At 38.8% G+C, this 26,199-nt stretch overlaps 1 protein-coding gene across 1 annotated transcript in view; it reads right to left on the bottom strand.

Annotated features, from left to right (window-relative positions):
- Positions 1-1,671: 1,671 nt before the first annotated feature.
- The window catches only part of LOC120755212 (orofacial cleft 1 candidate gene 1 protein homolog), a 130,214-nt gene continuing 105,686 nt past the window's right edge, over positions 1,672-26,199 (bottom strand). The window contains exons 5-10 of the mRNA XM_058420371.1: positions 22,847-22,913; positions 22,349-22,525; positions 10,749-10,835; positions 7,435-7,518; positions 2,759-2,928; positions 1,672-1,800 (exon numbers count right to left, since the gene is read on the bottom strand). Of these exons, the coding sequence (XP_058276354.1) occupies positions 1,672-1,800; positions 2,759-2,928; positions 7,435-7,518; positions 10,749-10,835; positions 22,349-22,525; positions 22,847-22,913 (714 nt within the window). The remainder of the gene's footprint in view (positions 1,801-2,758; positions 2,929-7,434; positions 7,519-10,748; positions 10,836-22,348; positions 22,526-22,846; positions 22,914-26,199) is intronic.

Genomic DNA, 26,199 nt, shown 5'->3' on the forward strand with positions numbered 1-26,199 from the left:
CTTCCCTTCCAGCCCTCGCTCCTTCCCAGCTCCACCTGCCCCAACACCAGCCCAGGGAGACTGGGAAGGGAGGTTACTGTCAGACCATCAAAGGTTGTTCCTGCCACTGCTCAGGTAGAGGACTCCTTCCCCTACTCCAGCTTGGGGTCTCTCTCATGGGAGACAGCTTTCCATGAACTTCATTAGCATGAGTTCATCCTATGACAACAGCTCTCCACAAACTGCTCCAGTGTCACTCTTTCACACAATGCAGTCCTTAGGGACAAGCTGTTCCAGTGTGTGTCCCCCACGTGATCACAAGTCCGACCAGGAAACCTGCTCCATCACAGGTTCCTCTCCATAGGTCTGCAGGTCCCAACAGGACCATGCCTTAGCATGGGCCTACCACTGGATCATAGTCTCCTCTCAGATATCCATCTGCTCTTGGTGGGTTCCTCCAAGGGCTGCAGGTGGATCTCTGTAGCCCCATGGACTTCCATGGTCTGCAGGGGCACAGCTGCTTCACCATGGCCTGTCTCCTGGGCTGCAGAGGAATCTCTGTTCTGCCATCAGGAGCACCTCCTCCCCCTCCTTCTCCACTGACCTTGGTTGGTGTCTGCAGGGCTGTTCCTCCCACATATTCTCACTCTGCTTTTCTCTAGCCACAATTACAGCTGTGCAATAGGTTTTTGGGGTTTGTTGGGTTTTGGTGGGGGTTTTTTGTTTTGTTTTTGTTGGTTGTGGTTTTTTTGTGTTTTTGGTTTTTTTTTTTTTTTTTTTTTTTTTTTTTTTTTTTTTGTTTTTTTTAATTTTTTTTTATTTAAATATGTTCTCACAGTTGTGTTACCACCATTTCTATTTGGCCCAACCTTGGCCAGTGTTTGATCCATCTTGAAGCCAGCAGAGAATGGTGCTGCTAGACAAGGGGGAAGCTTCTGGCAGCCTCTCACAGAAGCCACCCCTGTAGCCACACCCACCACTACCAAAACCTGACCACATAAACCCAACACAATGATGTTTGCAGCATCTACTTCAAACATCAGCTCTTCCATTTTCTGTTCAAAGGGACTGAATACACCATTTCTGTAAGCTTTCAAGGAAGGGATGGATGTATGGATCACTGATCTAGAAGACAATACAGATTTTACAGGGATCCCTCTTCTTACTCTGTATGGCATACAGCATACTCTGTATGGCAGAATGCAGATGTGGCAGCTAATATCATGTCAGTGGGAGTAGATTCCTTAGCAGGGCATCAAAAATTGAAATTAGAGATATGTGAGAGAAATGAGCAGAAAACACTGACACTCAAGACCTCTATTGAAAAATAAAGAATAAGTTCCTCTCTTAAAACCCACTCAGTCAATCACATTAATGAGGATTTGCCTTTGGGACAAATATAAGGAGGAAAAGCACTACTGTATTGTATTGCATGTAAATTCACACATGTAGTTGTCTGTTAAAAAGAAGAATGTAGTTTTGGAGTGACCAGATAGATAACTTCTGTCTAGGAAACAAACTCTGCTGAACACCTCCAAAAAGATTCCAAGTGAGATGATCAGCCACGTGACCATGTTTAGAGTGAGGGTAAACAAAGTTTTGGCACATCTGTTGTGCTCCTTCAGGTGTCACAGAGCCTCATGAGGATTTAGGGGCATCTGAATATCCCAAATATAGTTAAAGTGCTAACTCTCAGCGCATTAAAACCTTCTGGAAAGGTGCAGCACTTCCTGTTCGCCCATTTCCAGGTTCATCCTCCACCAGTCCCTTGAGGCAGATGAGGTTCTTTGTACCATCTGAATCCTTTTCCCTCATGGTTCCCTTCCATTTCACATTCCATGAACAGTATTACCCATACCACCTTCCATGCATGATGCATACAGCTATAAAAAAGTCACAAGGAATGAAATATAGCTGCAGAATTTAGAGGAGAGCAGTAAGGAAGAGATTTGTGTCCCTTACCATCCTGCAGAAGGCAATGATAAGGTTTAGTCCTGCAGTGGGAAAAAAGAAAACTAAAAACTTCCCCTGAAAATAAGAGAAAGCTTAGATCACCATCAGTCACTGGATAACCTATTTTAAGCCCATCAGAGCCAGTGCGCTGTTCTCATGTTGCTAATTAAAAATGATAGATTCATCAATTAATCTCTCTTCTTGTCCTCTAGTCTTAGCATAAGATTTTTCAAAGGGACAAATGGTCATTAGCTGCCCACAAGTATCATTTCAGCCCTGCAAACTTGTGCCTTTGTCAACATGAACCAGAACCTATCTCTATGCTATAAATGACAAAAAGAAAACCTCAGAAAATTTTGCCACCCTGATAAACATAACAGATTTATAATGGGGAAATAATCTTATCCTCTGTACAAAAAATGAACATCACTACATAAATCCTCCCTGGGCTTCAATCCGAACTTGCTCACTGATGAATAAGCCTCTGTTAAATGTGGCAGAGAGAGATGTCCCAGACTTAGTCTCTTGATTGAAACTCAATTGCAATATTACTACATAGCTGTCAGAGATCCTCCACTATTTAGGAAAGAAGCCATGAAGGCAATCTATTTTTATTCACATTGAAATGGGGACAAAGATAAAGGTCCTGCTGTTAGCTTAGCAAAGTGCCAGTCACATAAAGCATGCCAATGACAATGGTTATCCTTTCCTCTTTCAATATACGTATCGCCAGGCAGAGAAATAGAATTGGGGTGTACAAGGTTAACAAACCAGCATCATGTTATGAAGCAAGTGATAAAATTGTCTTATAGTTCTTAACTCTGACCTGTTCCAGTGAAAAGCTGCCAAGCAGAATTATGTCATCCTGAACATCCCTCTCAAACTGTTCGATATACGAAGGAATCTCTTCATCTTCAAGCTCCCTGTGAAGGTCACATGCCTTACTGGAGCTGACAGGCATGACAGCGTCCGGAAAATCTTCACTGATGACGCTGGCTGCTTGAAACAAAAGTGGCAGATTATCTCTCAGTGAATGGGGGTTTGTTCACTGGTTACCACCTTCTCAGTTTATGTGTTTGGCCCACCAATGCTTTAAGTATGGAACAGCATCAGTAACACAACTGAGAGGTGCCAAGGGCCAGTACCAGGAAAACTGTCCTCAAGTGCAACATCTGAATTCAGGTACAAATTTAGCACGTGCAACTTGTTCTTTAGGTACTTTTTAAAAGGCATGATCTACATTTCCACTGTCACTTTGCTCGCCTGTTAATATTAAAGGGACTGGGAATTAGAACAAATTTGGCATTCCTTCCTGAGGAGGAGGAGTAATAACTCCCATTCAACTGCAATTGAACGGGAGTTTTAGGTGAAGCCACATCAAGCATTTCATCTTCCTTTCAACTCACCCCAGATGAATGGATTCCTTCCCCTAGGTGTATGAGTGCATCTCCTGCTTGATTTATTTGGTCCAGTTCTGCTCTCACCACACCATTCCCCTGACGTCACTGCAGTGACATGTGCAGAACCAAAGGGTACATGCATCACATAGAAATAAAACCCATTCATAAAGTCAGCCTTAAAGAGAAACTTTGTCTTTTTTCAGTTTAATTGATCATGCTATGTTAAAAAAAAATTAGATCTTCTCACGGATGTCTGCTATGGTACTAATACTTTGAATCATAAATAAGCACAACTATTTTTGCTCATTTCTCCACATTAAGATCACTGACAAATAACAGATATCAGATTGCCTACATCTATCTGTCTTGCTTCACATGTCTGCGTGTAAGCTTTTATAGTCCTCTGTGCCTATCTCTTAAAGAAATTGTCATATCTAGTTATTTGCTTCTCTTTGTCCATCCTACAACATGAAAGCAGTTAAAAGAGGGGTTTTTTCCTCACTCTCCTTTGAAGTCTGTAATTCTCTAATGAAGACCAGAAAAGGAAAGATAAAACTAAGGCTATTAACATTTCCAGTTTTGCTCACTGCTCATTGTTTAATGACTTTAATTGTTGAGCCTCCCAAGTACTTAAATCACCTCAGTGCCACCAACACACAGGAAGTTGGGTGGGTTTTCCATTTAATTACAACAGGATACAATTCAAAATCATGTTGGGGGAAATGTACAGTAGATATAAACAGCTCAAACCATTACCTTAGGGTACACATCTCTTCATGCAGCACTTTACAAACCTAATGAAAAGTGATTTGACCTACAACTATTAACTGCAAAAACAAAGCAATATTTACATTTAAATTTACTGTAACATTAAGGGTTTGGCTAGGAGAGAGAAAACCCAGGAAGCAGAGGAAAAAGAAACATTGCCAAAAGCAGAAGATGGAGCATTGCTTGATCCTCTTGATGCTGTGTTGTACACAACGGGCCATACGCTCAGCTGGAATAAATCAGCTGCTTTACTGCCTTCACAGGAGCACTGCAAGCTTATATCCTGGGAAGTCAGTAAATTCCTGTCTCAGGATAGACCAATAGTCAAAAAGGGAATAAAAACATTTGGATCAGAAAGATAAAAATGAAGCAATTCATCAAAATATACTTTTTCTTTTTTGTCTTTCTTATTTTTGTGAGGAATCATATCACGTGAACTCAATTTTGGTGGAAGACATTGGACTCATTAGCACCAGTTTAGTCAAAAAAGAACAAAAGAAGAGACAGAGCATATTCAAAAGCCTTTTCAAGGGAAGCAACTCTGAAAAATAGAGTGATAAATTACAATTTAGATTTGAAAAATACTTGATTAAAAGGTACATATGCTCATTTAAGCAGAGTTGTTAATTTGCCTGAATTGGAAACAAGGCGAGAACAGGTTTAGTTCAGCTGCTCTATTCCTTCCACAGTGGCTTTGCAAAGAAACTTCTCAAATTCGCTCAGCATTAGGTTAGTCCCTGCTTGAACTGATCCACAGGCTGGAGGATTGAGGTGATACCCCAGAGCAATCCTTGACCAAAAGAAAAGCAAAACAAATCCTCACTGTACAAAAATAGCCAGTGTTAAAAATTCTACTACTTTGTATACAGAGAATAAAATGGCTGAAAATTCATTAATGGATTGATAAACTAATTAAAAACTTGCTGTGTGAAGTTGTTAGCATGGGCATTAAAAGTTTTCATTGCTTTGGATGTACCTAACCCTGCAAGTCATACTTTCCTTGTAACTCAAATACCTTCAGCACAAGCTGTATTTGCAGATGCTGGGCTGTAATTAAAACAATCTCTCCGGTGTTAGCTTGACTGCTTGTGACTTCATTTACTTCTGCATTTGTCCATCAGATAGCAGCAGTTTATATACTGAGATGATAATTTAAAGAGTATATTCAGCAGCAGACTACACCTCAGGATGAGTTTGATGCATAAAGTTGCCACAAACTCCATACGGAAAAATAATTTTGGCTGCCTGGTCTAGAAAACTGTGCAAATTGTATCTAAAAAAGTTCAGTGCTGAAGGCTCGTGCACCAGTTTTAGGCAACTAAAATTCTGCAAAACTTGTCCCTTCAATTTTTTGGTTCTTGCCAAAGAACAATATAATAGAAATTACTTTTTATGGTACTCGCGTATTATCATTAAAAAATGTTCACGGATCACAATCTTATATTGACAAAAATGCAAGGTAAAAATACATAGTCTATATATTTAAAAACAAACAACCAATGTTGCCTTATAATATGAAAAAACACATACCACAAGAGTGACCAACAGGTTACTCAGTGACAAAATCCTTTAAATATACAATTATATAAATTCTGAGCTGTGCTCTTTCCTTTCTTTTGGGGATAATCTATTAATTAGGACTGTATGACTACGTGATTTTTCAGCTCACTGGCCAAATGAAGAAATGAAGCAGCTCTGTAAGAGTGGAACCAAATGAATCCTAGTTTTCTATGGTTTTTCTTATGCCTAATAAGGGTCAAACTCCCATATTAGCTTTTCCCTCAATGGAGATATTAATAATGCTTGTCTGCTCCGCTCAACTGCCCACTTCCGTAAAACTGGTAGGGAAGTCATACCTGTGAGACTTGCTCCCTGTTAAAACAAAAGGGTTGGAAGTGACCAACTAGTTCAAACACTGGGAGGGAAAAACACAGGCAGAAATAAATACATCCTGATATATGCACAGAGGTAGAAACCACACAGGCTTCACCTCCCTAGGAAAATCTCTCTTTTCTGGATTTCCTTCACCCAAGCAATGAAAAGCAATAAATTCAGCTAGAACGGTGTGCAGCTTCGCTCACAGGACTAGGTCTGATACCCATCGTGGCACTTTTAAGAAATAAAAGCAGTAAGGCACAGCTTGAGGCACATGACAGCAGTGACCTTCAGCGTGTGCCCCGTTTGCTGCCCTCACGCCTACACTGGAGGCTCTGACGCGCACATGAGGTGTGAGACACACATGTTGAAGCATTCGCTTGTCCCAGAATTAACATCAACATAGAACAATTGAGATCTTGCTAATAACTCGTTGAAGGTCTTTGCTTAAACTATCTGCATTAATTTAGTTGTGATGGTTGCACTTTTTTTCCCCCTTGCATTTAAAATGAGATAAAATGGGTTTCAAAGATGTTCTGATATGACCGGTGCCAGCTCAAGAGATTTTTGCAACCCTAGGCAAATGAAAACATTTGCCTCTTCTAGAACAAAGTTGCTAATAAGCTGAATAGTCATAAAACAAGTTACAGCTCCTGGAGCTCCAGTGCCAAAGGCAACTGCCTGCTCTGTCTCTCTGACAGAGTAGGCCTGTGTATTGCTGAAACACAACAGGAAGCTTCATACAGATACAAAGGACATCTGCTGAAAAAGGAGAGGGTGGATAGGCAAAAAATACAGGGTCAGCTCTGAACTGGGCTTGTACAAACATCACTTCTCCTAGGATGAACCAGAGGAGAGCAGCAGACGCGCCTTGTGTAAAGGCTGTGAAGGTAAAGGTTTTGTGAATCAACCAGGTTTTAAGTAATGCCTGAGAAAATAAGTGAAACCAAAGTAAGGTTGTTCGCTTGAGGTGAAGAAATCTCTTCTCATATACTTCATTGTTTTTACTGTAGATGGAACGTCAATTTGTGCCTTTCTAGCAAAGCCACAAAAAACACTTTCCTACTCATGTTAGTGTTAATCCTTGTACAGATAACCTGAAACTGTGTCACGTGCCCCGTGAATCAGACAAATTGCCCACCCATTTATTAGCTTAAATAAGGATTTTGATTTCTAGATTTGAGCACATAAGCAATGATATTTCCAGTCTTCCTTCCTAAGCATGGAATTCAACATGCAGTGAGGCAATCTAGAGAAAGCACGCCACTTAAATTACAGTTAAAACCACATAAACATGACACAAAACAAAAACATTTGGAGAAAAAGACCTTACAGAATTGCATTAAAATCATCATCCTTTTGACTTTTGAGTTCAAGGGGATGGATTACCCTCTCTCCTCCCCACACACAGACTCAAAAGAGTTTTATTTTTCTTTATGCAATTGGCTTTGTTATTTACCTTGGAAGTCCAGCATCTTGTTTTCTTCATCTAGAAGTTTCATCAGTTTAGAGAATAGGATTTGCTCATCAAATTCCACAGGATCTTAAAAAAGCAACAGCGAAACAATTATAGTTTCTTCCAGGAGTATTTCAGGAAATACTCTTTCAAATGAAAAGTAAATATATAGAAATACAAAAGTTGGGTAGTCCTTTGACACTTGAAGATAGCTTTTACAGGGCTAGTTTCATAGCTCAGAATATAATTACTGTCACTTGTTTGATGCAAGACAATTCAAAATAAAAAATATAGTAACATACTTGTAAATGGTGGGCAATATTATATGTTGATTTGGACAGAAACTGGTTTATAAATTCTGCTAATAGAGTAGCTGAAATGTCTATTTATATTCAATTTGCCAGCTCTTAATAAAAATCAAAATACCCAATTTATTCCAATGTGATTTTGCATCTTCATTCAAAATTTTACCTCGCTGTCCATAATACTAACACAATCTAGTACGAGTAGTGAATTTGGAATTAGTGGCTGATTAATCATTTAAATTTTCAGTAATATATGCAGATTTTAAAAAGCAGCAAAGGATACGCACACTTACCTTTTTCTATGAGACCTATTAAAAAAAAAAAAAAAAAATTACTTGAAGGTTCTATATTAAAGGGAGAAATAAGCAACTGGGGCCATCTTCTCTCCAGATCTCCCAGACCCTGACTTCTCAAAGTTGTCACTGAAGACAAGCAGATAGAAGACCAAAGAAATGCATACAAGGCAGGTGGATTGAAGTACAGCTACATGCAAGCTTGGATGGCTCTTTTTAAGTGCTCAATAGAATCTCAAAGAATATTTTTTTTTTTTTTACCATGAAATTTCAGAGCCAAATTTTTCAGTTACACTCATCTTTCAAAGAATGGAGTGGCTTCTGCAGACCTCTTCTAAAAGTACAGAATGTTTTACATTTCTTTTAGCTTGCAACATTGAAATGTTTCCTTGGCAAAGGGGGCAAGCAAGTCCCTAGTGGGAGGTTGTTTGCTCTCAGGGCATTATGAACACATACAAATTTCCAGAACAAATCAAATGTATCAAATATAGAAAGGATAATTACCAATATCCTTATTTTCACAGAATAACCCATTAAAGAATAGTTAGTGGCTGAAGATTTGCTTTTCACCAGGTATTCTCTTTGGGCATTGAGCCTGGCTTTCTAAAGTTCTAAAAGTGCAAATTGAAAGTATGCCCTATTTTTTTCATGTGTTTCTGGTTTTGACTCTTGCTCATGACAAGCTGCTAGCTGGAAAGAAGAGGTAAACCAGTATGGTTTCCAATCAGGGGATGATCTTGCAGGACCAAGCTTTAGTTCTGTCTTCTGACTGTCTTTTTTAAATCCATCCGCTACATACAAACGTATTTCCACTAATTTAACACTTCTGCAAGAAAAAAGAAGCCAGACAGGGAGCCCGGTTTGTAAGTACTGATAAATCAGACTGCTTAAGGTAGGAAGGCACCTCTGGAGTCCATCTAGCCCGGTTTCCCCTGCTCAAACAGAGCCAAGTTGGCCAGGACCATGTCCAGGCACCTTTTGAAAATCTGCAAGGTAAAAGTTTTGCTCCTGGCAGAGGTATTGGTAAACGTAGCATTTTAACTGCTGTACAGAGGTCCACACAGCCAACCTTAGGCTGGTACCGTTGCTATTTGACTTTTAATAAGCAAGTGTTATCCCAGCCTTTGAGTAACATTTTTGCCAGGGGGGAAAAGGAGGACCACCAAAAGGCAGCCCTTCGCACATGGATCTCAGGTTCAGCATGATAGGCAATTGACTAAAACCAGCTCTCCACTCCAAACTCTGGAAGTTGATGGACTAAGGACCTGTTCCAAATTCTAACACAAATAAATATATAAAGCTCCCACTAAACAATACAAAATCAGCATTTATGGGTGAGTTTATCACTCAGCCCCTTCAACACAGTCAAGAGAACATTTCCTCCCAATGAGAACTGTATTTCCTTATATCTCTTATGCCACCACTCTGTCCGTACATGATTTCATGCATACATGCACAGATACATAAATCTAATCTGCTTTTCATTCTCTGGTTATGAAGCAGATCATGACTCATAAAGCCTTTTCATAAGATGAACCAAGGCAGGACCAACAGCCAAAAAAAGTCTTTCCTTTAAAAACTCTGAGCCAGAAGCTGACTTCCAAGGTATTACACTGCTATCCTACACAATGAATGGGGAAATTATTGGGATTAGATGTAATTCAACCTTGATCAACCCTGACTTTTTTTTTTTTTTTCTTCACCAGAACACAGTAATTTGAGTTAGCTGTATGCAATAGAGCCCACTTTTTTCAGTGTCTCAAAAGTTTAAAACCTCCATACGTGCTCAAAGTTTCTCCTGACTTTCAGCAGTGAACAACTTTGAGACTCTTTACAATAGATAACTATTTAGCTCTGGCTACAGCTGTGCACCCAGAGAGTCTCTGCAGCACAAACAGGCACAGGCTTTAGGAAAGCAAAGGGCTCTAGCAAGGTAAGGCAGGAGAGCTGGCTCTCGCGTGCTGTCAGCTTGTTAGCGCTTAACAACAGGAGCCAGGCCAAAGCACTCAGTGCGTGGCTAAGCACTTCATTACCAGGATGATGCTCTTACTTAAGCCCATGCAAATTCAGGCAGGCCCGTTCCCACCCTTTTTTATCTAAAAGCCGTGACAGCAGAGGAGAATTTCCTCTGCTAGACAATACCTCCTGGTTAATCTCTCTCATACCTATGCATAACTTCTGTTCTTCCAGCGTTGCAGCCACACCCTCCCACTGGTTGCTATCGCCCACAGAGAGCAAAGCTAAATATCTCGGCTCATCTGGCAAAACAGTAAACCAAAAAAGCCCTCCTCGTGCACTTTTACGCACTCTGGGGTTTCCTTCTGTTAGGCAAACACACATTCAACTCTGTAATAAAATTGCTCTCCGAGGAGGACTTTGGGAGCGGGATTGTGAAAAAGCTACAGCTTAGCACTCAGTTCTGGAATGACTTCATTAAATAAAAAGAACTCGGTGTAGACAATGCTCTCGCAGCGTGCTTCATTTTGCTACAGTAGCAGAGTGAATACAGAACAGCCTCACTTTTACCTGCCCATTAACTCACTGTCCTTGGTCAAAGTCTGTGTATCCTGCCTATCGTGTTCAGAGCAGTTAAGGCTTAGAATTTAAATTGTAAACCTCAATATTTAAATAGAACTGCATATGTGATCTCTGACACCTCATTTTCATGAATGGAAAAGAATATTCTGACACCAAAATTACATACTTAATTCTGCCTCACCTTCCTCACTGACCTCCATCCCACACTGCCTTGGGTTTATTTCCTCACCCATCAATGGGTCAAAGTAATTTCTGCTGTATTCATTTCCTGTGGAAAGCACATGAAGTAAGGGTCAGCGATTATTAGAAGCACATGAACTAAAATGTTAATTTTGAAATCGACACCAGCAAGCAAAGGGGCGTTTTTCGCTACTTTACAAGCTTAATTTTTTTAACAAGTCCTCCAAGCCTACTGGTGCTGCAATTATCATCTTGTAAAAGGTCAGAAAAGGTAATTCTGGAAAAAAAAGTGCACTTTATGTTACTTTTTTCTCAGAAACTAATGAAAAAAAAATCTCAAATTTAGATGGCAGAAAGATAGGATTTTTTTAAAAATGCCCAATATAAGCTAAATTATTCTTGAAACACACCGTACAAGTGAATTTTCCGTTCTGCAAGGGAATTTGTATTTCACAGCTGACCTCTCCAATTTCAACGGTTTTGAATTTCACCACTGAGGTTTCAACGTCTGGTGCATCTTTAATACTGTATTGAACCAGAGAAGTGTTTAATTACAGAGGAGATACCAGGATGCTGCCTCATTAATCTGAACAGCAATTATGTTCTCTTGGACTAGGTAACTAATCCAAGATTTTGGTGGGATAAATCCACTCGTTTTAGTACTTGGCTATTTTAACAGCTATTTTTAATCTGCTCTTTAGAAAATACACATATTTACAAAAAAAAATCATTTGTTAGAATTATCATAAAATAATACAGTATCTAGCTGCCTAGAAGAACTCATGGTAAAAGCCAGAAGAATTTTCCTTACACAAGGAGGGAGGGCAGGCTTCTTCCTCAAAATATGTCTTTTCTTCAGCAAAAGGGCTACACTATTAAAACCATCCACATGTTCACTGAGTCTGTAAACACTGTAAACTGTTATTGAGCAGGAGGAAAAAAGTGAAATAATTAAGTCCATAACAAATGTTTTAATTGCTTGTATAGACGTGGATACATATCCTGGAAAATACATAAAAGCTGAATGCATGAGGGGGTTAATTCATCCAAGATACACTATGGTTGTCTACAGTGTATTTGTTTTAGGATCAAAAATAATCCAAGCAGCAGCTCCTTTTCAGAGACTAAATGAAACTTTGATATGAAACTAGGTTTAATTTATATTTCTGGACTGGCACATTTTGACTGTCAGACTCTCTTCCTTCAATGTAGTAAGTACAAGAACTGAAAATTTGCTTTACCTTGAGGTCTCAATAAAGAAAAAATAAATGAGTTTCATTTTTGTTACTTTATCTGTCAACAACTACTAGGCTGGTATGAATCTTGGCAGTATGTAATCAAAGTCTTATGTACTGCAATAACAGAGCCATTCTACCTTATTCACTGTAATTGTTTTTCTCTAGCACAAAGCACCATGATGTTATACGAACACCCCTTCACATGTTGGTAAAATAATTCACCTACGTGCTAAAAAAGAAAATGATGATGCATTTCTTTATCCAATTACTTCATAGCTGTAAATGTAAATTGCTGGAATGTGTTTAGCACCCATACAAAAAAATATTCAGCTCTGGCATAGGCTTTTTCACAATCTTACTGTCACAACTTTTATTGAATTTTAATATCCCATGTGAGTCTGGTGTGAAAATTTGAGGAGCAGACTTTTGGGCAACTCTTCTGGACAGAATAATTGGCATTTAGGAGGAAGTGTCATGTTATATTTGGGTCTGCAAGGCATGGAAACCATTATTCAAAAAAAAAAAAAAGAGTTACATTGACAAATACCATTAAATAGCTTGCTCTCCGGTCCTCTTAAAAAAAAAGAAAAAAAAGAAAAAAAAAGAAAGAAAAAAAAAAAAAAAAAAAAAAAAAAAAAAAAAAAAAAAAAAAAAAACCTCTTTTTAAAAAGAGCACTTTGAGGAGTATGAGATACTTTGTCCAGGGCTTTGGCTCTGTCAGAACCACACACAGCTGGTGACAGACAGTTATGCAGAAGGAAAAAGAACCACCAGGCTTGATTTCTTCAGAGCAACATACACACATTAAAACTTACATAAGCAGAACAAGTGGTACACACCAGAATCACCTCCTCATGGTGATTTTATAGATAACAAGCCATTTTAAACTGCAGGACTCCACAGAAAACTTTTATTGAGGCTTTCAAAAGAGCCGAATCACCCAAACTTTAGGTCACTGCTCCGGTTGGGGGATGTTGCTCTTTGTGGCTTTCTTGGTCTTTTTTCCCCCCCTCAGCTCAACACACAACTGCAGAAGTGGTGTGACCAGGACTTCTGGGCTCTGGGCAGGTCCTAAAATTATTCAGGGGCAGTGGGAGTTGCTCCAGCTTTAAAATACAAAATTATCAATTTTAGTCAACATAACACACTGCCCAAGGCATTTTGCTAATAACATTTTGTGAGCATGTGAACGGATTACTAATCATTTCACATTTGCTTTTGGAAACATTTGAAAGCGTATAACATGTAAATTAACAGTCCACTAAGGAATTCACATCACCCTGCTTTGTGGCATAAACACAGTAAATGTTAATACAGAGCTTGCTTGTAGGTATTTTGAACAGCGCCATATAGCCTGGTGCTGTCAATGCAGCAAGTTACTTTGACAACCTGCTCCCAGAAAGACCTGGCCAGCTTTAGAAACGGGTCTTTGCTTTGATTCAGAGGTTCCCTCAAACCCAGCAGCTCAATTTGAAGTTCAGTTCACCCCTCAAAATTGTGTTATTTCATGTGGAAAACACAATGGATAATTCAGGAAATCAGAACTGAAATGCAAACTTACAAATTATCTATACATTAAAATAAAAATGAGAAGAAGGGCGTTGGCACAACAGTGACCAGATGGGAATTAATACAGTTTAATTAAAACAAGAGGAGTTGCTAATAAAATCAGCATAATCTTTGGATGCAGCCCATGGGACTGTACACGAATTACTAGGACTGGATGAAACTTAAAAGATGGCTTTTAAGCTAAGATGTCTGCAGTCAATTATACCATCTATGTCCTGAGAGTACCACACAGGAAAGGCATGACTAAGCTGAATTTCTACGTTGTCCTCTACTCCACAGAGAGATCAGGTAGTCCGTATCAATTACACATGAAAGGTATAGCACGGAATTTGGATAATAGGCAATTTATGTTGTATTACTGATCTAGACTTTTAGTTTAATGAAAGAATAGACAAAATTCTGTTGGATTTATGAAGTGTCTCCGGATCAAAGCAAAAATAAAGGAATTATCAATGCTAGATGACTGCCTAGTAAAAGCTTGAATAAACAATTACCGGTTCCTTTTTTTCAGAGTGAAGCTTGATTTTCAGGGTAAAAGAAAAAAAAAAATTGGCATGAGTCATCTTTCTTTAGAAGACAGTATGCAGATTATGGTTTGCACAAACTTGCCATGATAAGTAACAAGTCCATTTTCAGACAGCAGCATGGTCAACATGTGTCTACCAATGACTTGGGAGAACATTACTGGGCATTACGAAGGCAACTCATAGAAGCCTTTGCATCAGATAGAATAAGAAAGAGACATTTTGGAAAGACAAAAATCCAGCCTGAGACAACATTTTGACCCAAAGTGCTTTTGAAACATAGCGATGCAGCTGGGAATGGAAAAGAGTAGTCCTCTTTTCCCACACCTGATTTAAAGCATTGATTTCAGCTGCAATTCCTATTAGGGAACATCATAGCAAATACTCACATTCTACATTCAACAGAAGTAGACTTATTTCCCTGGGGATACTTTTCATTTTACTTAGCAGACAAGGCCCTTTGGGCAGCCCAGACTGAAGGCTCTGTGAGAATATATTTTCCCACTTCTTTATGAGAGCCAAAGAAGTATCCTGTGGTCAGACTTGAATATACTCAAAGAAAAGCGACCACCTCAACTTGGCCAGGAACAGCAAAGACTTGGGATTAGAAGGAAGAGGAAGCAAGGGTCCCACTTCCAGCATTTCAAACTACTTCACTTACCCTTCCTCAAGTCATGATGGCTTATGTGACTAGCACTCCCACCCATCTGTTTTCATGATACCTACATTGATAAAGTTTGATATCTATGAGTTGTTTATTTGAGCCTTTGATTCTACTTTGTACTGTGAAAAAATCTATAAATAAAAATAAATAAATAATTCAAAAGGATTAAAGAATAAGAGAGGAGAAAGAAGCCTTTCACCTTAAAAAGAATCTCACAGAACACAGAATCAAAGAAAAATCATCAGTGAAATTTGCATAAATAGTAGGAGTTTCTGCACAGTGAAAAACTGGATGGGTTTCCAGTGAATTTATAAGTTCTTACTTCATATAGGCAGTGATTTAAAAGTGGAAAATAATGTAGGAAAATTTGAAACCTTCACAAGAAAAAAATTTGAGGTTTTACTCCAAAATTTTGTGTTACTCATATCCAAATGTTATGAAGATGCTGAAAATAAAACTACAGTGTTGTAGAATGTAGTGAATTAATATGTAGTCCAGAAAACAGTGCTAACTTTCCATTGTCATTTTTTCCAAGGAAAAAAAAAGAACTAATGTTAGTCAGAAGCTATACTTTTAGTTTGGGTGCTTAATTACTCTTACTGACCCAGGATATTGGTCACATTTACCTCAGCTCACGTCCATTTGAGATATACTTATCTAACATTATTTTCTATATTATATATATCTAGCTAACATTATTTTCTGTACTATATGTATAGATAAATATTTTCTATGTAGACCTAAAATAAGATTCCTGAGGCTACAAATTAATTACAGAGTATCAAATATACGGAAGAGTGGTAGGGATTTTTACACAGAGTCTCTAATTTTCATTAATAGCAAGCAGTATTCAATGAAAAAATATATGTTAATGGCACCTTCCTACTGAAGAGCACTAATCTAGTGACTGGACAGTAGATTTTATCTGGAAAACACAGCTTGTTAAACACTACCAACACCAGGCATCTTCCTAATTCTTAAAAAAATGTTTTAAAGGTATCACATGTCATTCTCCTTATCATTAGCAGACATTGTAGGTAATGAGGAAATCAGATAACTGTGTCTTTTGTTAATATTGCAAGCCTTGAATAAACTCACTTGTCAGCTTTGACAGGACACTGGCAAAGGGGCCGTTCCTCAGCCTGAGCAGCGCAGATCGTGCCGCCCTTGCCCTGACCCTTGAAAAAGACCGCATCACACTCATGGCACCCACAGTTTTTTACCTTTCACTCCACTCCTGCAAGCCTTATCACCTTCTCTGCTGTTTAAGCAAAGGTACAGAGAGGAAATTAGTTCTTTTTCCCTTTTTTCTTTTCCTGCAGGCAACAGAGGGCACAGTGCCAAGGGATGCCAGTGTGAGACCTGCTGCTTTTCCTGGGGAAACACTGTTGGTAGAGGGCGTGAGAAAAAGATTTACTGATGATGATGGAGTTCATTTAGGCACAGTATTAGATAATGTGACACATGTCAATGGGGAAAATGGATACTAAGCTCTCCCAGGCTGACAGGCTTGGCTGGTCCCTCTCTATGCCAGTGAAGGAACTTGCCAAATTTTGAGGATCTGACAGCACTATTACAAAGCAAACAACTTCCAAGTGTAATAAATTAGTCTTAAAAATATATATTGAGTCACATTCTGAAAAAGTATTCTCCCAATTATAAAATGCATCCATTCTTCACAATTCTTCTCCCCCTACCTTTCACGTATTCAATTTTAGCACATTACTTAGAGGAGTGGTGCGGTATCCCTGTTAAAATTGCATGCAATGGATCACGTTTTGCACACTACATTACACCTTGTGCCGTTCTGCTGATTTCAATTGGATTACACATTGTGTAATTCAATGCAAAATTACTTCCAATGACAACCCTTTTATTCCTATGCATACATGGTGATCCATCATGCCCTGCATACCAAGTTTGGCATTTCCATTTCAAAATCCCTGTTGGAATCAGAAAGCATGGAACCACATACATAAAACTTGAGTTATTTGATATAAACTTTGCCATTGTTTAAGGAAAAAAAGTGTATGGTTTTGATTTGTATTTCTGGTCCCATTCTTTATGCAAATCACTTTGTCCAACACAAATCAGCAGCGTTGCAAACTCCCATTTCCTTCACATGCAACACAAACATGATTTTACAGCAGATGCCTGTTTTTTCACCTATGTTTACTGTCTCTCCAATGGGGTATTACCACCTATTTGGAATAAAATTAGACCCTGTTTAAAAAGCATCAGCCCCTAGTTCTCTACAAACAGATTGAACTCAATGCAGTTGCTGATACTTTTAACAATCTGATATCCCACATGGCTCCTTCACAAAGCTCTTTTTTGTCTATATTCCTACATCAAGGTCCTTGTCTAGTTACATTCTTGAGCAAGAAAGGCCTTATATTGTTCTGACACATTTGAACAACTTTTGTCACTAACTATTCATTAGCAAAGGCTTCTCTCTACTTTAGCTTTTGATAAGGAGCAGAGATGCTCTACTTTACAGTGCGATTTTTCCCTGCAGGACACGTGCAGCACTGTGTTAGGTACACCCAGCCCAGCTCTGCAGCTGGAGGTGATGCAGCAGAGATCCACACAGACGCTAATTTGCTCCCAGAAACAGTACAGCCATGCTAATGCCATTCTGTACCTGGGCTAATTAGAAGAATAGTTCCTGGTCTTCAATTGAAAAAGCTTTCTTTCCTTCCTTTTTTTCTTTCTTTTTCTCTTCCCCCCTCAGATGTTGTTAATCTCTGTGGGCAAATTTATTGGAGCATGATATGAGATGTTAACAGTGGCTGTTGCAGATAAAATGGTAGAATTAATTAGAGCTTTTGATTTTAGGAGATAATCTAGTTTTGAAAAAAGATTTGTGTATTGGGGATAATAGGGGAAAAAAAATGAATGCTTCTTGTCATCTGGAGACAATTTTAACTTAAATCATCAATATTTAGGGTCAGACTGCCTCAAGCCATTTACAAGTGCACAGCATACAGAACACAATTAGCCTTTCCTTTCTCTTCCTTGCAAAAGCTGCAGAGTATCATAGTCTCCAAAGCCAACTATGCAGCCACCAGCTACAAGGTAGCCCATGCAGTGGGAGCATGCTCAAAGAGCCCTTATTCCTGGATTCCGCAGCTTGCACGTGTGGTTGATACCGCAGAAAGATCACATTCTAATTTGATCTGACATATATTCTCTCTGTATGGTTGGGCTGGAAATTTTACCTATCTTGTGGCAATGTGAACAGTGCCATCCCATAGGGCTCTTCTCGGCACTAGCTTGACCAGATCTGTGTATCTCTGTGGCGAACACTAAAAAACACACTTTTGTATAAGGCACTTGGACTTTTTCTGATAACAGCAGCAGAGGAAAAAAATGTACTGAATACTAAAATACAATAACATCTGCTTTACAGGCCTACAATAAAATGCTAAGTACAGTAGTTACGTGTTCAGGGATTGCTTGTGACATATATCATCCATCTCATGTTGAGCAATTGCCCTTGTCTTCCGCCGTCAGACAAAGATGGAATAATTCCCGGAAGTTTGGTGCTCCTGTCAAGACAGTTTGCTGAAAGCTCTTTACTGTGCAGAGACTTTACCAAGCCAGCCTGAACTTTAGGACACTCTACAAAGTATTTTGGGGTTAAACCCCTCTGGAGAAAAGAGCAAAACTGATATTGGCTCACCTTGAGATCAAGGGTCTGACAACTGAGGGACTGGTGGACACAGGTTCTTGAAGATTTGGGTGATGTAATCCCAAATCTTGGATGTTTACCCTGGGAAATTTGCCTATTAGACCTTCCATTGGGATGGCCATCATGAAAATCTCTGCAATTCAATGTCTGATGTGGGAGAGAAAGGCAGAAGGATTGGCTGGATTTAGCCATGAGGAAACTGACTATTTTAAGAAACAAAATAATAATAATAATAATAAAATTTTAAAAAAGCACATTTTGGCAAGTACAAGGCTGCTGCTAGATGAACTTAATTTCACAGGCAATATGTGAAAGAAATCAAGGTGCAATGATGGGAGCAATCAACAAAAAGTCAGCATAAAATCCAGAAGACAAAATAGGATAGAAACCAACTATTTGGCTGAAAAATCAAGAGATTAATCTGAGTAAACAGTCAGGCAGTTCCCCATGGTCATTATAACATTTAACAACAGCACCAGGACTTCACTGATGATGAAGAGCAAAGAGCAGAAAGAGTTACTCAGTGGCCTAGTCCTGAACAACAGGCTACCAGCAATGTAGCAATGATAAAATCTGAAAATTTGTCCATCACGAAAAATAGAACAGTGAAAGATACAGAATGGCCTAATGAAAAGAGGAACGGAATAAGGATCAGAGGTTTTATTTCTGTTGAAGGTCTGTGTGGTGACTGCAGAAAAAGTCTCCTGCTTTGCCTCAGTTTCCCCACAAGAAAAGGGTGTAGGAGCCTTGCACTTTGAGTCACAAGAATAACCCCCATCAATCTAATTTGAAAAGTGAAAAAATACTCTGAACAAAAATATGAAAAAGTTTTAATAAACTTCTTGCAAAAAAGAACCAGTCTGCAAACTCTTCTTTCTAGAAGATTTTCTATTATGGGAGAAAGAAAAAATGAAACAGCACAAACATATATGTGAATTAAGTTCTTTGGGGGCAGATGCAGACAATTTACAAGGTCATGGGCCTTTCCACTTGCTATTTAATGTTCTCTAGAGGAGCCCCGTGCAGACAAATAGCCAAATTACAGGAACAGGTTTTAAGGCTGTCTTGAACATGCAGCAGACTAGTCACACTACTTCCTAGTATACGTAGTATGGAGGTGTGTAAGAAGGTACCTCAAAGTAGGTGGAGGTTTTTCTAGAGAGCATTTCCCTCTGGCAATTGCTGACAGAGGAACAGCCTGTGACACTGTTGCCAGGTGGAGGAAATGATAGCAACCCCTGTGGCTATTATTTGCTGCCATTAAAAATACGGGCGATGGGTGGAAAGATAATGGAAAGGCAATGCCATCTCTCTGCCTTGCCTCCAAGTGCTTAGCCTGAAAACCCAGCCTGATGTTTATATAGTGTTCTCAACCTGTAATCTGCTAAATCCTGCGATTAAATAATTTTGCTCAAGGTTATAACTGGTTTTAAGTTGCACAGTTTAACACCAAGCATTAGAATTGACAAATGCCATTCCCCATTGAGTAAGCAACGGAACTAAAGCCTGGGGGCTGAGAGCTGGAAGAGCAGCCAACAGCTGTGAAGGGAGGTAACTCCAAAAAAAGAAGAGTATTTTACTAGCATCTGGGGAAGGGGAGAAAAGGGAAAGGGAGTGGTGTAGAGCTTAAAACTTCTTTTTTACATGGACTACGCCATTGTGCTTGGTGTGCGAGCACAACCTCCTAGAGAAATAGCTTCCAGCATGGAGTGCAAGTCTTGCACTGCAGGTGGAAAAAAAGGGAGAATACTGTGTCCTCTCTTGTGAGCTGCATAGTGGTTCTTGGGAGCAGAGGGGCAGGAGAAAATGCTGTGGAAATATTACCCCCATCATAGAAAATGGCAGTAGTGTTCAACACCATGTCTGGTTTTGCTATGAGCTGAAATGGCACCAGTTATGCAAAGCATCTATGAACTTGGATCAAAGGAAAGTAGGTTCAAAGAACTGATCCCTTGGCTTCTGGAGGACCCAGACCTCAACAGATTGATGTATGAAGGCATAAACTACCCATAGACCTAGTCTTCACTGAGGACTGTGCATTATGACTGTTTATATATTTCTTCATTAATGTGATACTGTGTTTACCTGTGCAGGTGGCTTTTCTCTTTCCCTCTTTAATGAAGAATTGTTACACTTGGAAATGGGGAAAATAAGCTCATGAGACACCTGAAGATTTTTTCTCAGATTTCAGGCTTGACGATTATTAGCGGCCCTTGATAATTTTTAACCGGTCCCTGTGATTGCCAAACAAGTGCTGACACAAGTTATACTAAGAATAATTTAATGCAAGGTTAGATCAGACGATCTCTAGAGATATTTTCCAATCTAGACTTTTTTATGATTGTATAAATGGATGATTACTTTTTAATAGCTGCTTTACTTAGAGGCAGAGCTATGTGAATAACTGATCTTTTGGTTAACTGGATGAACAGAAGGTCGAGAAGGGAGAGACAGTGTTGGGAAACAAAATTTTCCTACTCTCGGCAAGTTTTCCTCTCCCATTACAGAAACATTTAGCATTGTCTCAAGGCATTGCATTCCAGGCAAAATGGAACAATTTCTACTCTTTCACAAAGACTGTATTCAGCTAGGGTTTTTTTTAACAAAATGCTACTTAGGATGAAAAATCAAAATGTTTAAAAACACATTTCAAGCTTTTTAAAAAATGTGTTGTTTTCTTGAGGGAACTATTCATGAATTTCTGAAGAGGCGACCGAAAGCATGGATAGTCTCCAGCGAGCCCGACTTCATTTTTTGCCAGATAGACTATTTCATTAAAAAACAATCAATCCCTTTGTCTGTTTAATCACTGTTCTGACAGTCTGCAAAGGAAAGACGAAGAATTCCTGTTCCATGTGGCACTGCACAGAGTCACATGAAGGCTAAATGGAAAGCCAAACCTAATTTTGCAAGAAGCCATTAGGAGCCCTGGGCCCTCCAGTCCCACAAGGATAAAATCTTAACACAACTAGGCCCAATGTTTAAAAAAGGACTGCCTGAAGGTCTGCTCACCAGCCTGCTCTTACCCATTTAAATACCTGGGCTGGTGGCATGCACAGTATTTAGCAAGCAGCACCTCCACTTGCGAGTTTGATGGGAAATGCTGGCTGATCAGGACGGGTCAAAGCCACACCAGTTACTTTGGTACTTTCTTCCTCACTGGATAAATAAGATAACCATTTTCCCTAACATCCAGGATTAATAATAATTCAAAATTGAATAATTAAATAATAGTCTAAAAGAGATCAAACCTCTGCAAAAGGAAGACTGACATCAAGTAAAGATCCTTATAGTTTGGATACACCAAAATAATAAACAGAAATTGCTTCTCAAGGCAGCCATTCTTTTAGGTGCTGCTGAGCTGAAAAGCATGATCACTCCCCTGGACAAGCTGAGCAAACAGGACTCTGCTCCAAGCATCTGAGCAACATTGGCTGAAAAAAAAAAATGAAAGATGAAGCAGAGGCAAGATGCCGATTGACTGAGGGCATATGGGAGACCTAAGGACAACAATCAATCATGGATCTGTAAGCTGTTTAAAACTATTCAGTGCAAGGGAGCCAGCAAGGAGCAGCATCTGTGTGCTCAGACTGGCTGCAGCGCCTCCAAAACCCGGCTCAGTCCAAATGAGGGGGAAGCATTGCCATGAGCACCAGCTCCCTGCACTCCCTCCCACTGCCAGAGAGCCCCACGCAACCTCCCCGCCACAGGGAGCCACTTGAGCATGGAGAAAAAGCCCGATTCTCTAAATATTCAGACAGCCCATGTATTTTGGCAGCATGTTGGGTTTCCTATGCAGGGTTTTCAGAGGTGCCTGCTTGGACATGCTGGGGTGGCAACGCCCAGCACAGGGTGGATGGGGAGCACAACCGCTGCTGCTGTGTTTGAGGTTAATCAGGTTTGATGTCTCACCTCTTGGTTCAGCATGGGCTTGCAGCCCGAGTTTTTGTTGGTGAGCTGCAAGGGTGCTATCTGGCTTGTCATGTCTAATAACTTTCTCTTCTGAAGGCTGATATGCTGAAAGATCTGTGCTGCTGATGTTAAAAGCTGGATTTTCAATGCCTTCTGTTGCTGCTCTCTCTTCTTTTACTATAGAAAACAAGGAGGTCAGAAGAGCACATTATAGTAAAGTGTATTTCAATGACAAGCAGAAAATTCCTTCTAGTAATTCCTTTGCTGAAAGACTCAAGTGTATCGTCCTCAAATGTCGCCAAAACAGAATTAGGTTAAAATTAACTCTAAAAAAAAAAAAAAAAAAGAAAAGAAAAAAAAAAAAGAATAAATGATTAAAATAATTACAAATTGCACCCTGACAAGCAAGAGCAAAATTTCGCCTACAGCCATTTGTCTGTAATTAGTTAATTAATCCTTACACAAATTATGAGCAATAACTCATCAAGCAAGGCTCACCCATCAGAAATTCAGCCGACTTGGATTTCTTCTGCTTAGTTTGCTTCAGAGCCTTCTGCTGGAACTTCTGGAGGGAAATTGTTAAATGAATAAATTAGCTAAAGAACGAAGATCATCCTTTATGATCCACAACTAACACAGTATTTTAAATATGGGATGGCATTGAAATGTCATTTAATTTAAATCTCTGCTAAAGGGGTCAAACACTAATTGAACAACAGAAGTGGAAGAATTAAATAAAATAGAAGAAAAGTTAAAACAAATGCCAAATGAAGGTCACATTAAAATACTTTGTTTTTCACCAATTTTAATTAATGCAAAGAAACCTCAACAAATGAAGAACATTATAAGGCTTGTCTCTCACTATGCATTCAACAGCAACTGCTTTATTTCGCTTGCAGAACGGCAGTGCTTCATTTAGAAAAGTTTAGTTATGCAGCATATTTATATACAGACTTCTCTGACGTCCCCTGTCCTCTTATTTTCTAAGTCCACTTACATAACCAGTATATCTCTTCATCACAGGGCAGCTAAAAATGAATGAGCTCTATCCTTCCACACAATGCAATAGAATGAAAAGAGAACCGAAATAATTTTAAATCAGGTGTCACAAAAGAGAGGTCACAATCCAGGGGAGAGAGGAAGCAAGACTTATTACAACAGTGAAAAGTTCTTTTAATATTAGAGAGATGCCAACAAGGGTTACAGTGAAATCAAACAGCAGGAGATCTTGCAGAACCTTAACTCTGATACATTCCACAATAATTCCCATGGGGAAGCAAGGCTCAAAAATTATATGGCCACGCTGAACTAAGGAAGGCCCAAGTGCTAAATACTGTCTTTGAATAATACCTAAAGCAGCACTGGGTAAGAGTCACATGGTCTGGTATGTGGTTACAGACCCTATTTCAGATGCTGACAGCGAAAACAGGCAAAGATTATCAAAAATAAAGCACGTATGGGAAAATTAATCAAAGCTGAAACCAAAGTAAGAAAACAGTTCAGACCCATTTATTTTAGAATGTCACATAGCAGCTTCCAACAACAGCATTATTTTTTCAAGCCAGTTGCTTAATTGTCCAGTGATAAAGGCCACTCCTGGCAACATAGCTCCTGGAAACTGCCAATACAAAAGGATTAATTACAAGAATCATTGAAAAATTGCAGTTTTTACAGCATCCATCTTTCCCATTTGATTGTGGATGTCAATTTCCAGTAAAAAAAAACAGCACTTCCAGGAGACACAATCAATAAATCTGTCAAAAATAACTGAACCATAGCACTGACAGGTTAATATAGATATTAATATCATCATATTTATACACGTATATATGCACATACATACATGGTTTTCTGAAAACAGTGGACATCCTCTAAATTGAGACTAATACTCTAGTAAAAAGCAAATATGTAAAAATGACCAGACATGTTCTGAAAGCTATAATAAATAAATACAATACAAGAAAAAATTCCTGCAAGCCATATGCAGCACAACTGAAGTCAACGATAATTTTGATAGAAGTTCAATAGGCTCAGAAATTCCCCCTACTGCTTCAGATTTTTTCAAAAATACACATTCATTCAGTTAGTATCTTCAGAATTATATCTGCTTTGCAATATTAAAGAATTGCTACATTCCTGCATGCCATAAAATTTTAATTGAGCTACTTTTAAAGATTCCGGAGTATTTGTAACACTGCTGTGTGATAATTATTCTTACTATGCTGTGTATAATCACCACACAAAACCTTCAACTTCATGTTAACAGCTAAAGAAAACAATATCAAGCCAAAAATTCTAGGGCAAATTTTCAAGCGGTATAAATCAGTACACATCTGTAACTCTGATGGAATTAAGCTGATCTGTATCAGATTCTGTGTATTCCTTCTGCATGTCAGATTTCCCTATCAAAATTAAGTGCTCACAATATTTGCCACAGCCAACTTTCAACTGTTATAGTCTGGAAAATGCACAAGCTCCTTTCACAGCACAAAGAAGAAAACTAATTCCTCCTTCCCCATGTATAATAAAGAGGTATTCTGCAGTGGGTTCTGAAGTGGGTTTGTGTATGTGTGTGTTTTGGGGATTTTATTGTTTGGGATTTTGGTGAGATTTTGTTTTGTTTTGGGGAGGGTGTTGAAATTTTGGATTTTTGAGGGATTCTGTTTGGTTTATTGTAGGATTCAATACAGCCAACACCAAATTTTGTATTTTTCAGTGACACAAATGACTACATTATTTGGTACTTCAGTCAAATGTCAACTAGTATTTTTAGGTAATTGATGTAACAGGCTTGTGATCCCTACTTACCTCAAAGAGATGATGCCCTTGTCCCTTAATGTGATTAGGTTTTGAAAATGTTTTTCATATTTTTTAGAGCTAAAGCAATATTTGATTTTCAACAGCAGAGTTGAATTCTTCTAGTGTTGCTTCTCAACATAACTATAAAACAGAGTATTTCAGTGGTGGGCTTTGTGTAATCAACACATGTTCTTGTCACTTTGTGCTTGAGAGGAAATTAGAAGATATTTTTCTTTTATACCTATTTCCAGCCAATTTCCTCATCCTTCTCTCTTTTATACATGAGCAATTTTAAGTAGTGTAAATAACACTATTTCCCCCTGCTTTTTATTTTAAGTTTCCTTTCCCAACCCCCCTACCCTTACAATACTTTTCCTTCTCATCAGAGAATAGGCAGGAAATTATCCAGTTGCATTTTATATTCATTTTATCATTAGTCACTACTACTTAAGGTATGTATTTATGCAAATTTATGGCTAAAGCAAATGTTCTTTAATCAGTTTGCACATACCTGAAAAACTTAGGTTTTCAATAGCAAATTAAATAAACGTTTTCAGTGATCATTTGGTATGTTCGCAGGCAAAGTCCGGTTGTGTGAGCATACTGAGACAAATGCACATGAGCTCACATTTGTTCAGAAAGCCTCCACTCTGATTACAGAACATTATCCTAAAATAAACATTTAAGAGTTAAAGAAAAAAAAAATAACCTCCCCCCCCCAAAAAAAAACCCAAAAAAGACCCGTCAAACCAACAACAACAACAACAAAAAAAAAAAAAAACACCAAAACACCACACCCACAAAAGTTGCACAACCTTAAGCCAGAGCTTCAAGTGATGCAAAGGCTGTGCTGCTTTACACCTTCAGTACACCTTGCATGCATAAACCAAACACATCAGATCTGTCCATCCAGCACACAGAAAGGGGATGTCCTTTGTCCTTTGCCTGCAAAGTCAAGTTTAAAGCAGCAATTGCTGCTGGTAGGAATTCGTCCTACCTCAAATCTCCATGTTGCTGAGAAACAAAAAGTCCTGCCTTTTAATCTTTTTTTT

Source organism: Hirundo rustica, chromosome 1 (assembly GCF_015227805.2).
Source record: "Hirundo rustica isolate bHirRus1 chromosome 1, bHirRus1.pri.v3, whole genome shotgun sequence".
NCBI classification, from domain to species: Eukaryota; Metazoa; Chordata; class Aves; order Passeriformes; family Hirundinidae; genus Hirundo; species Hirundo rustica.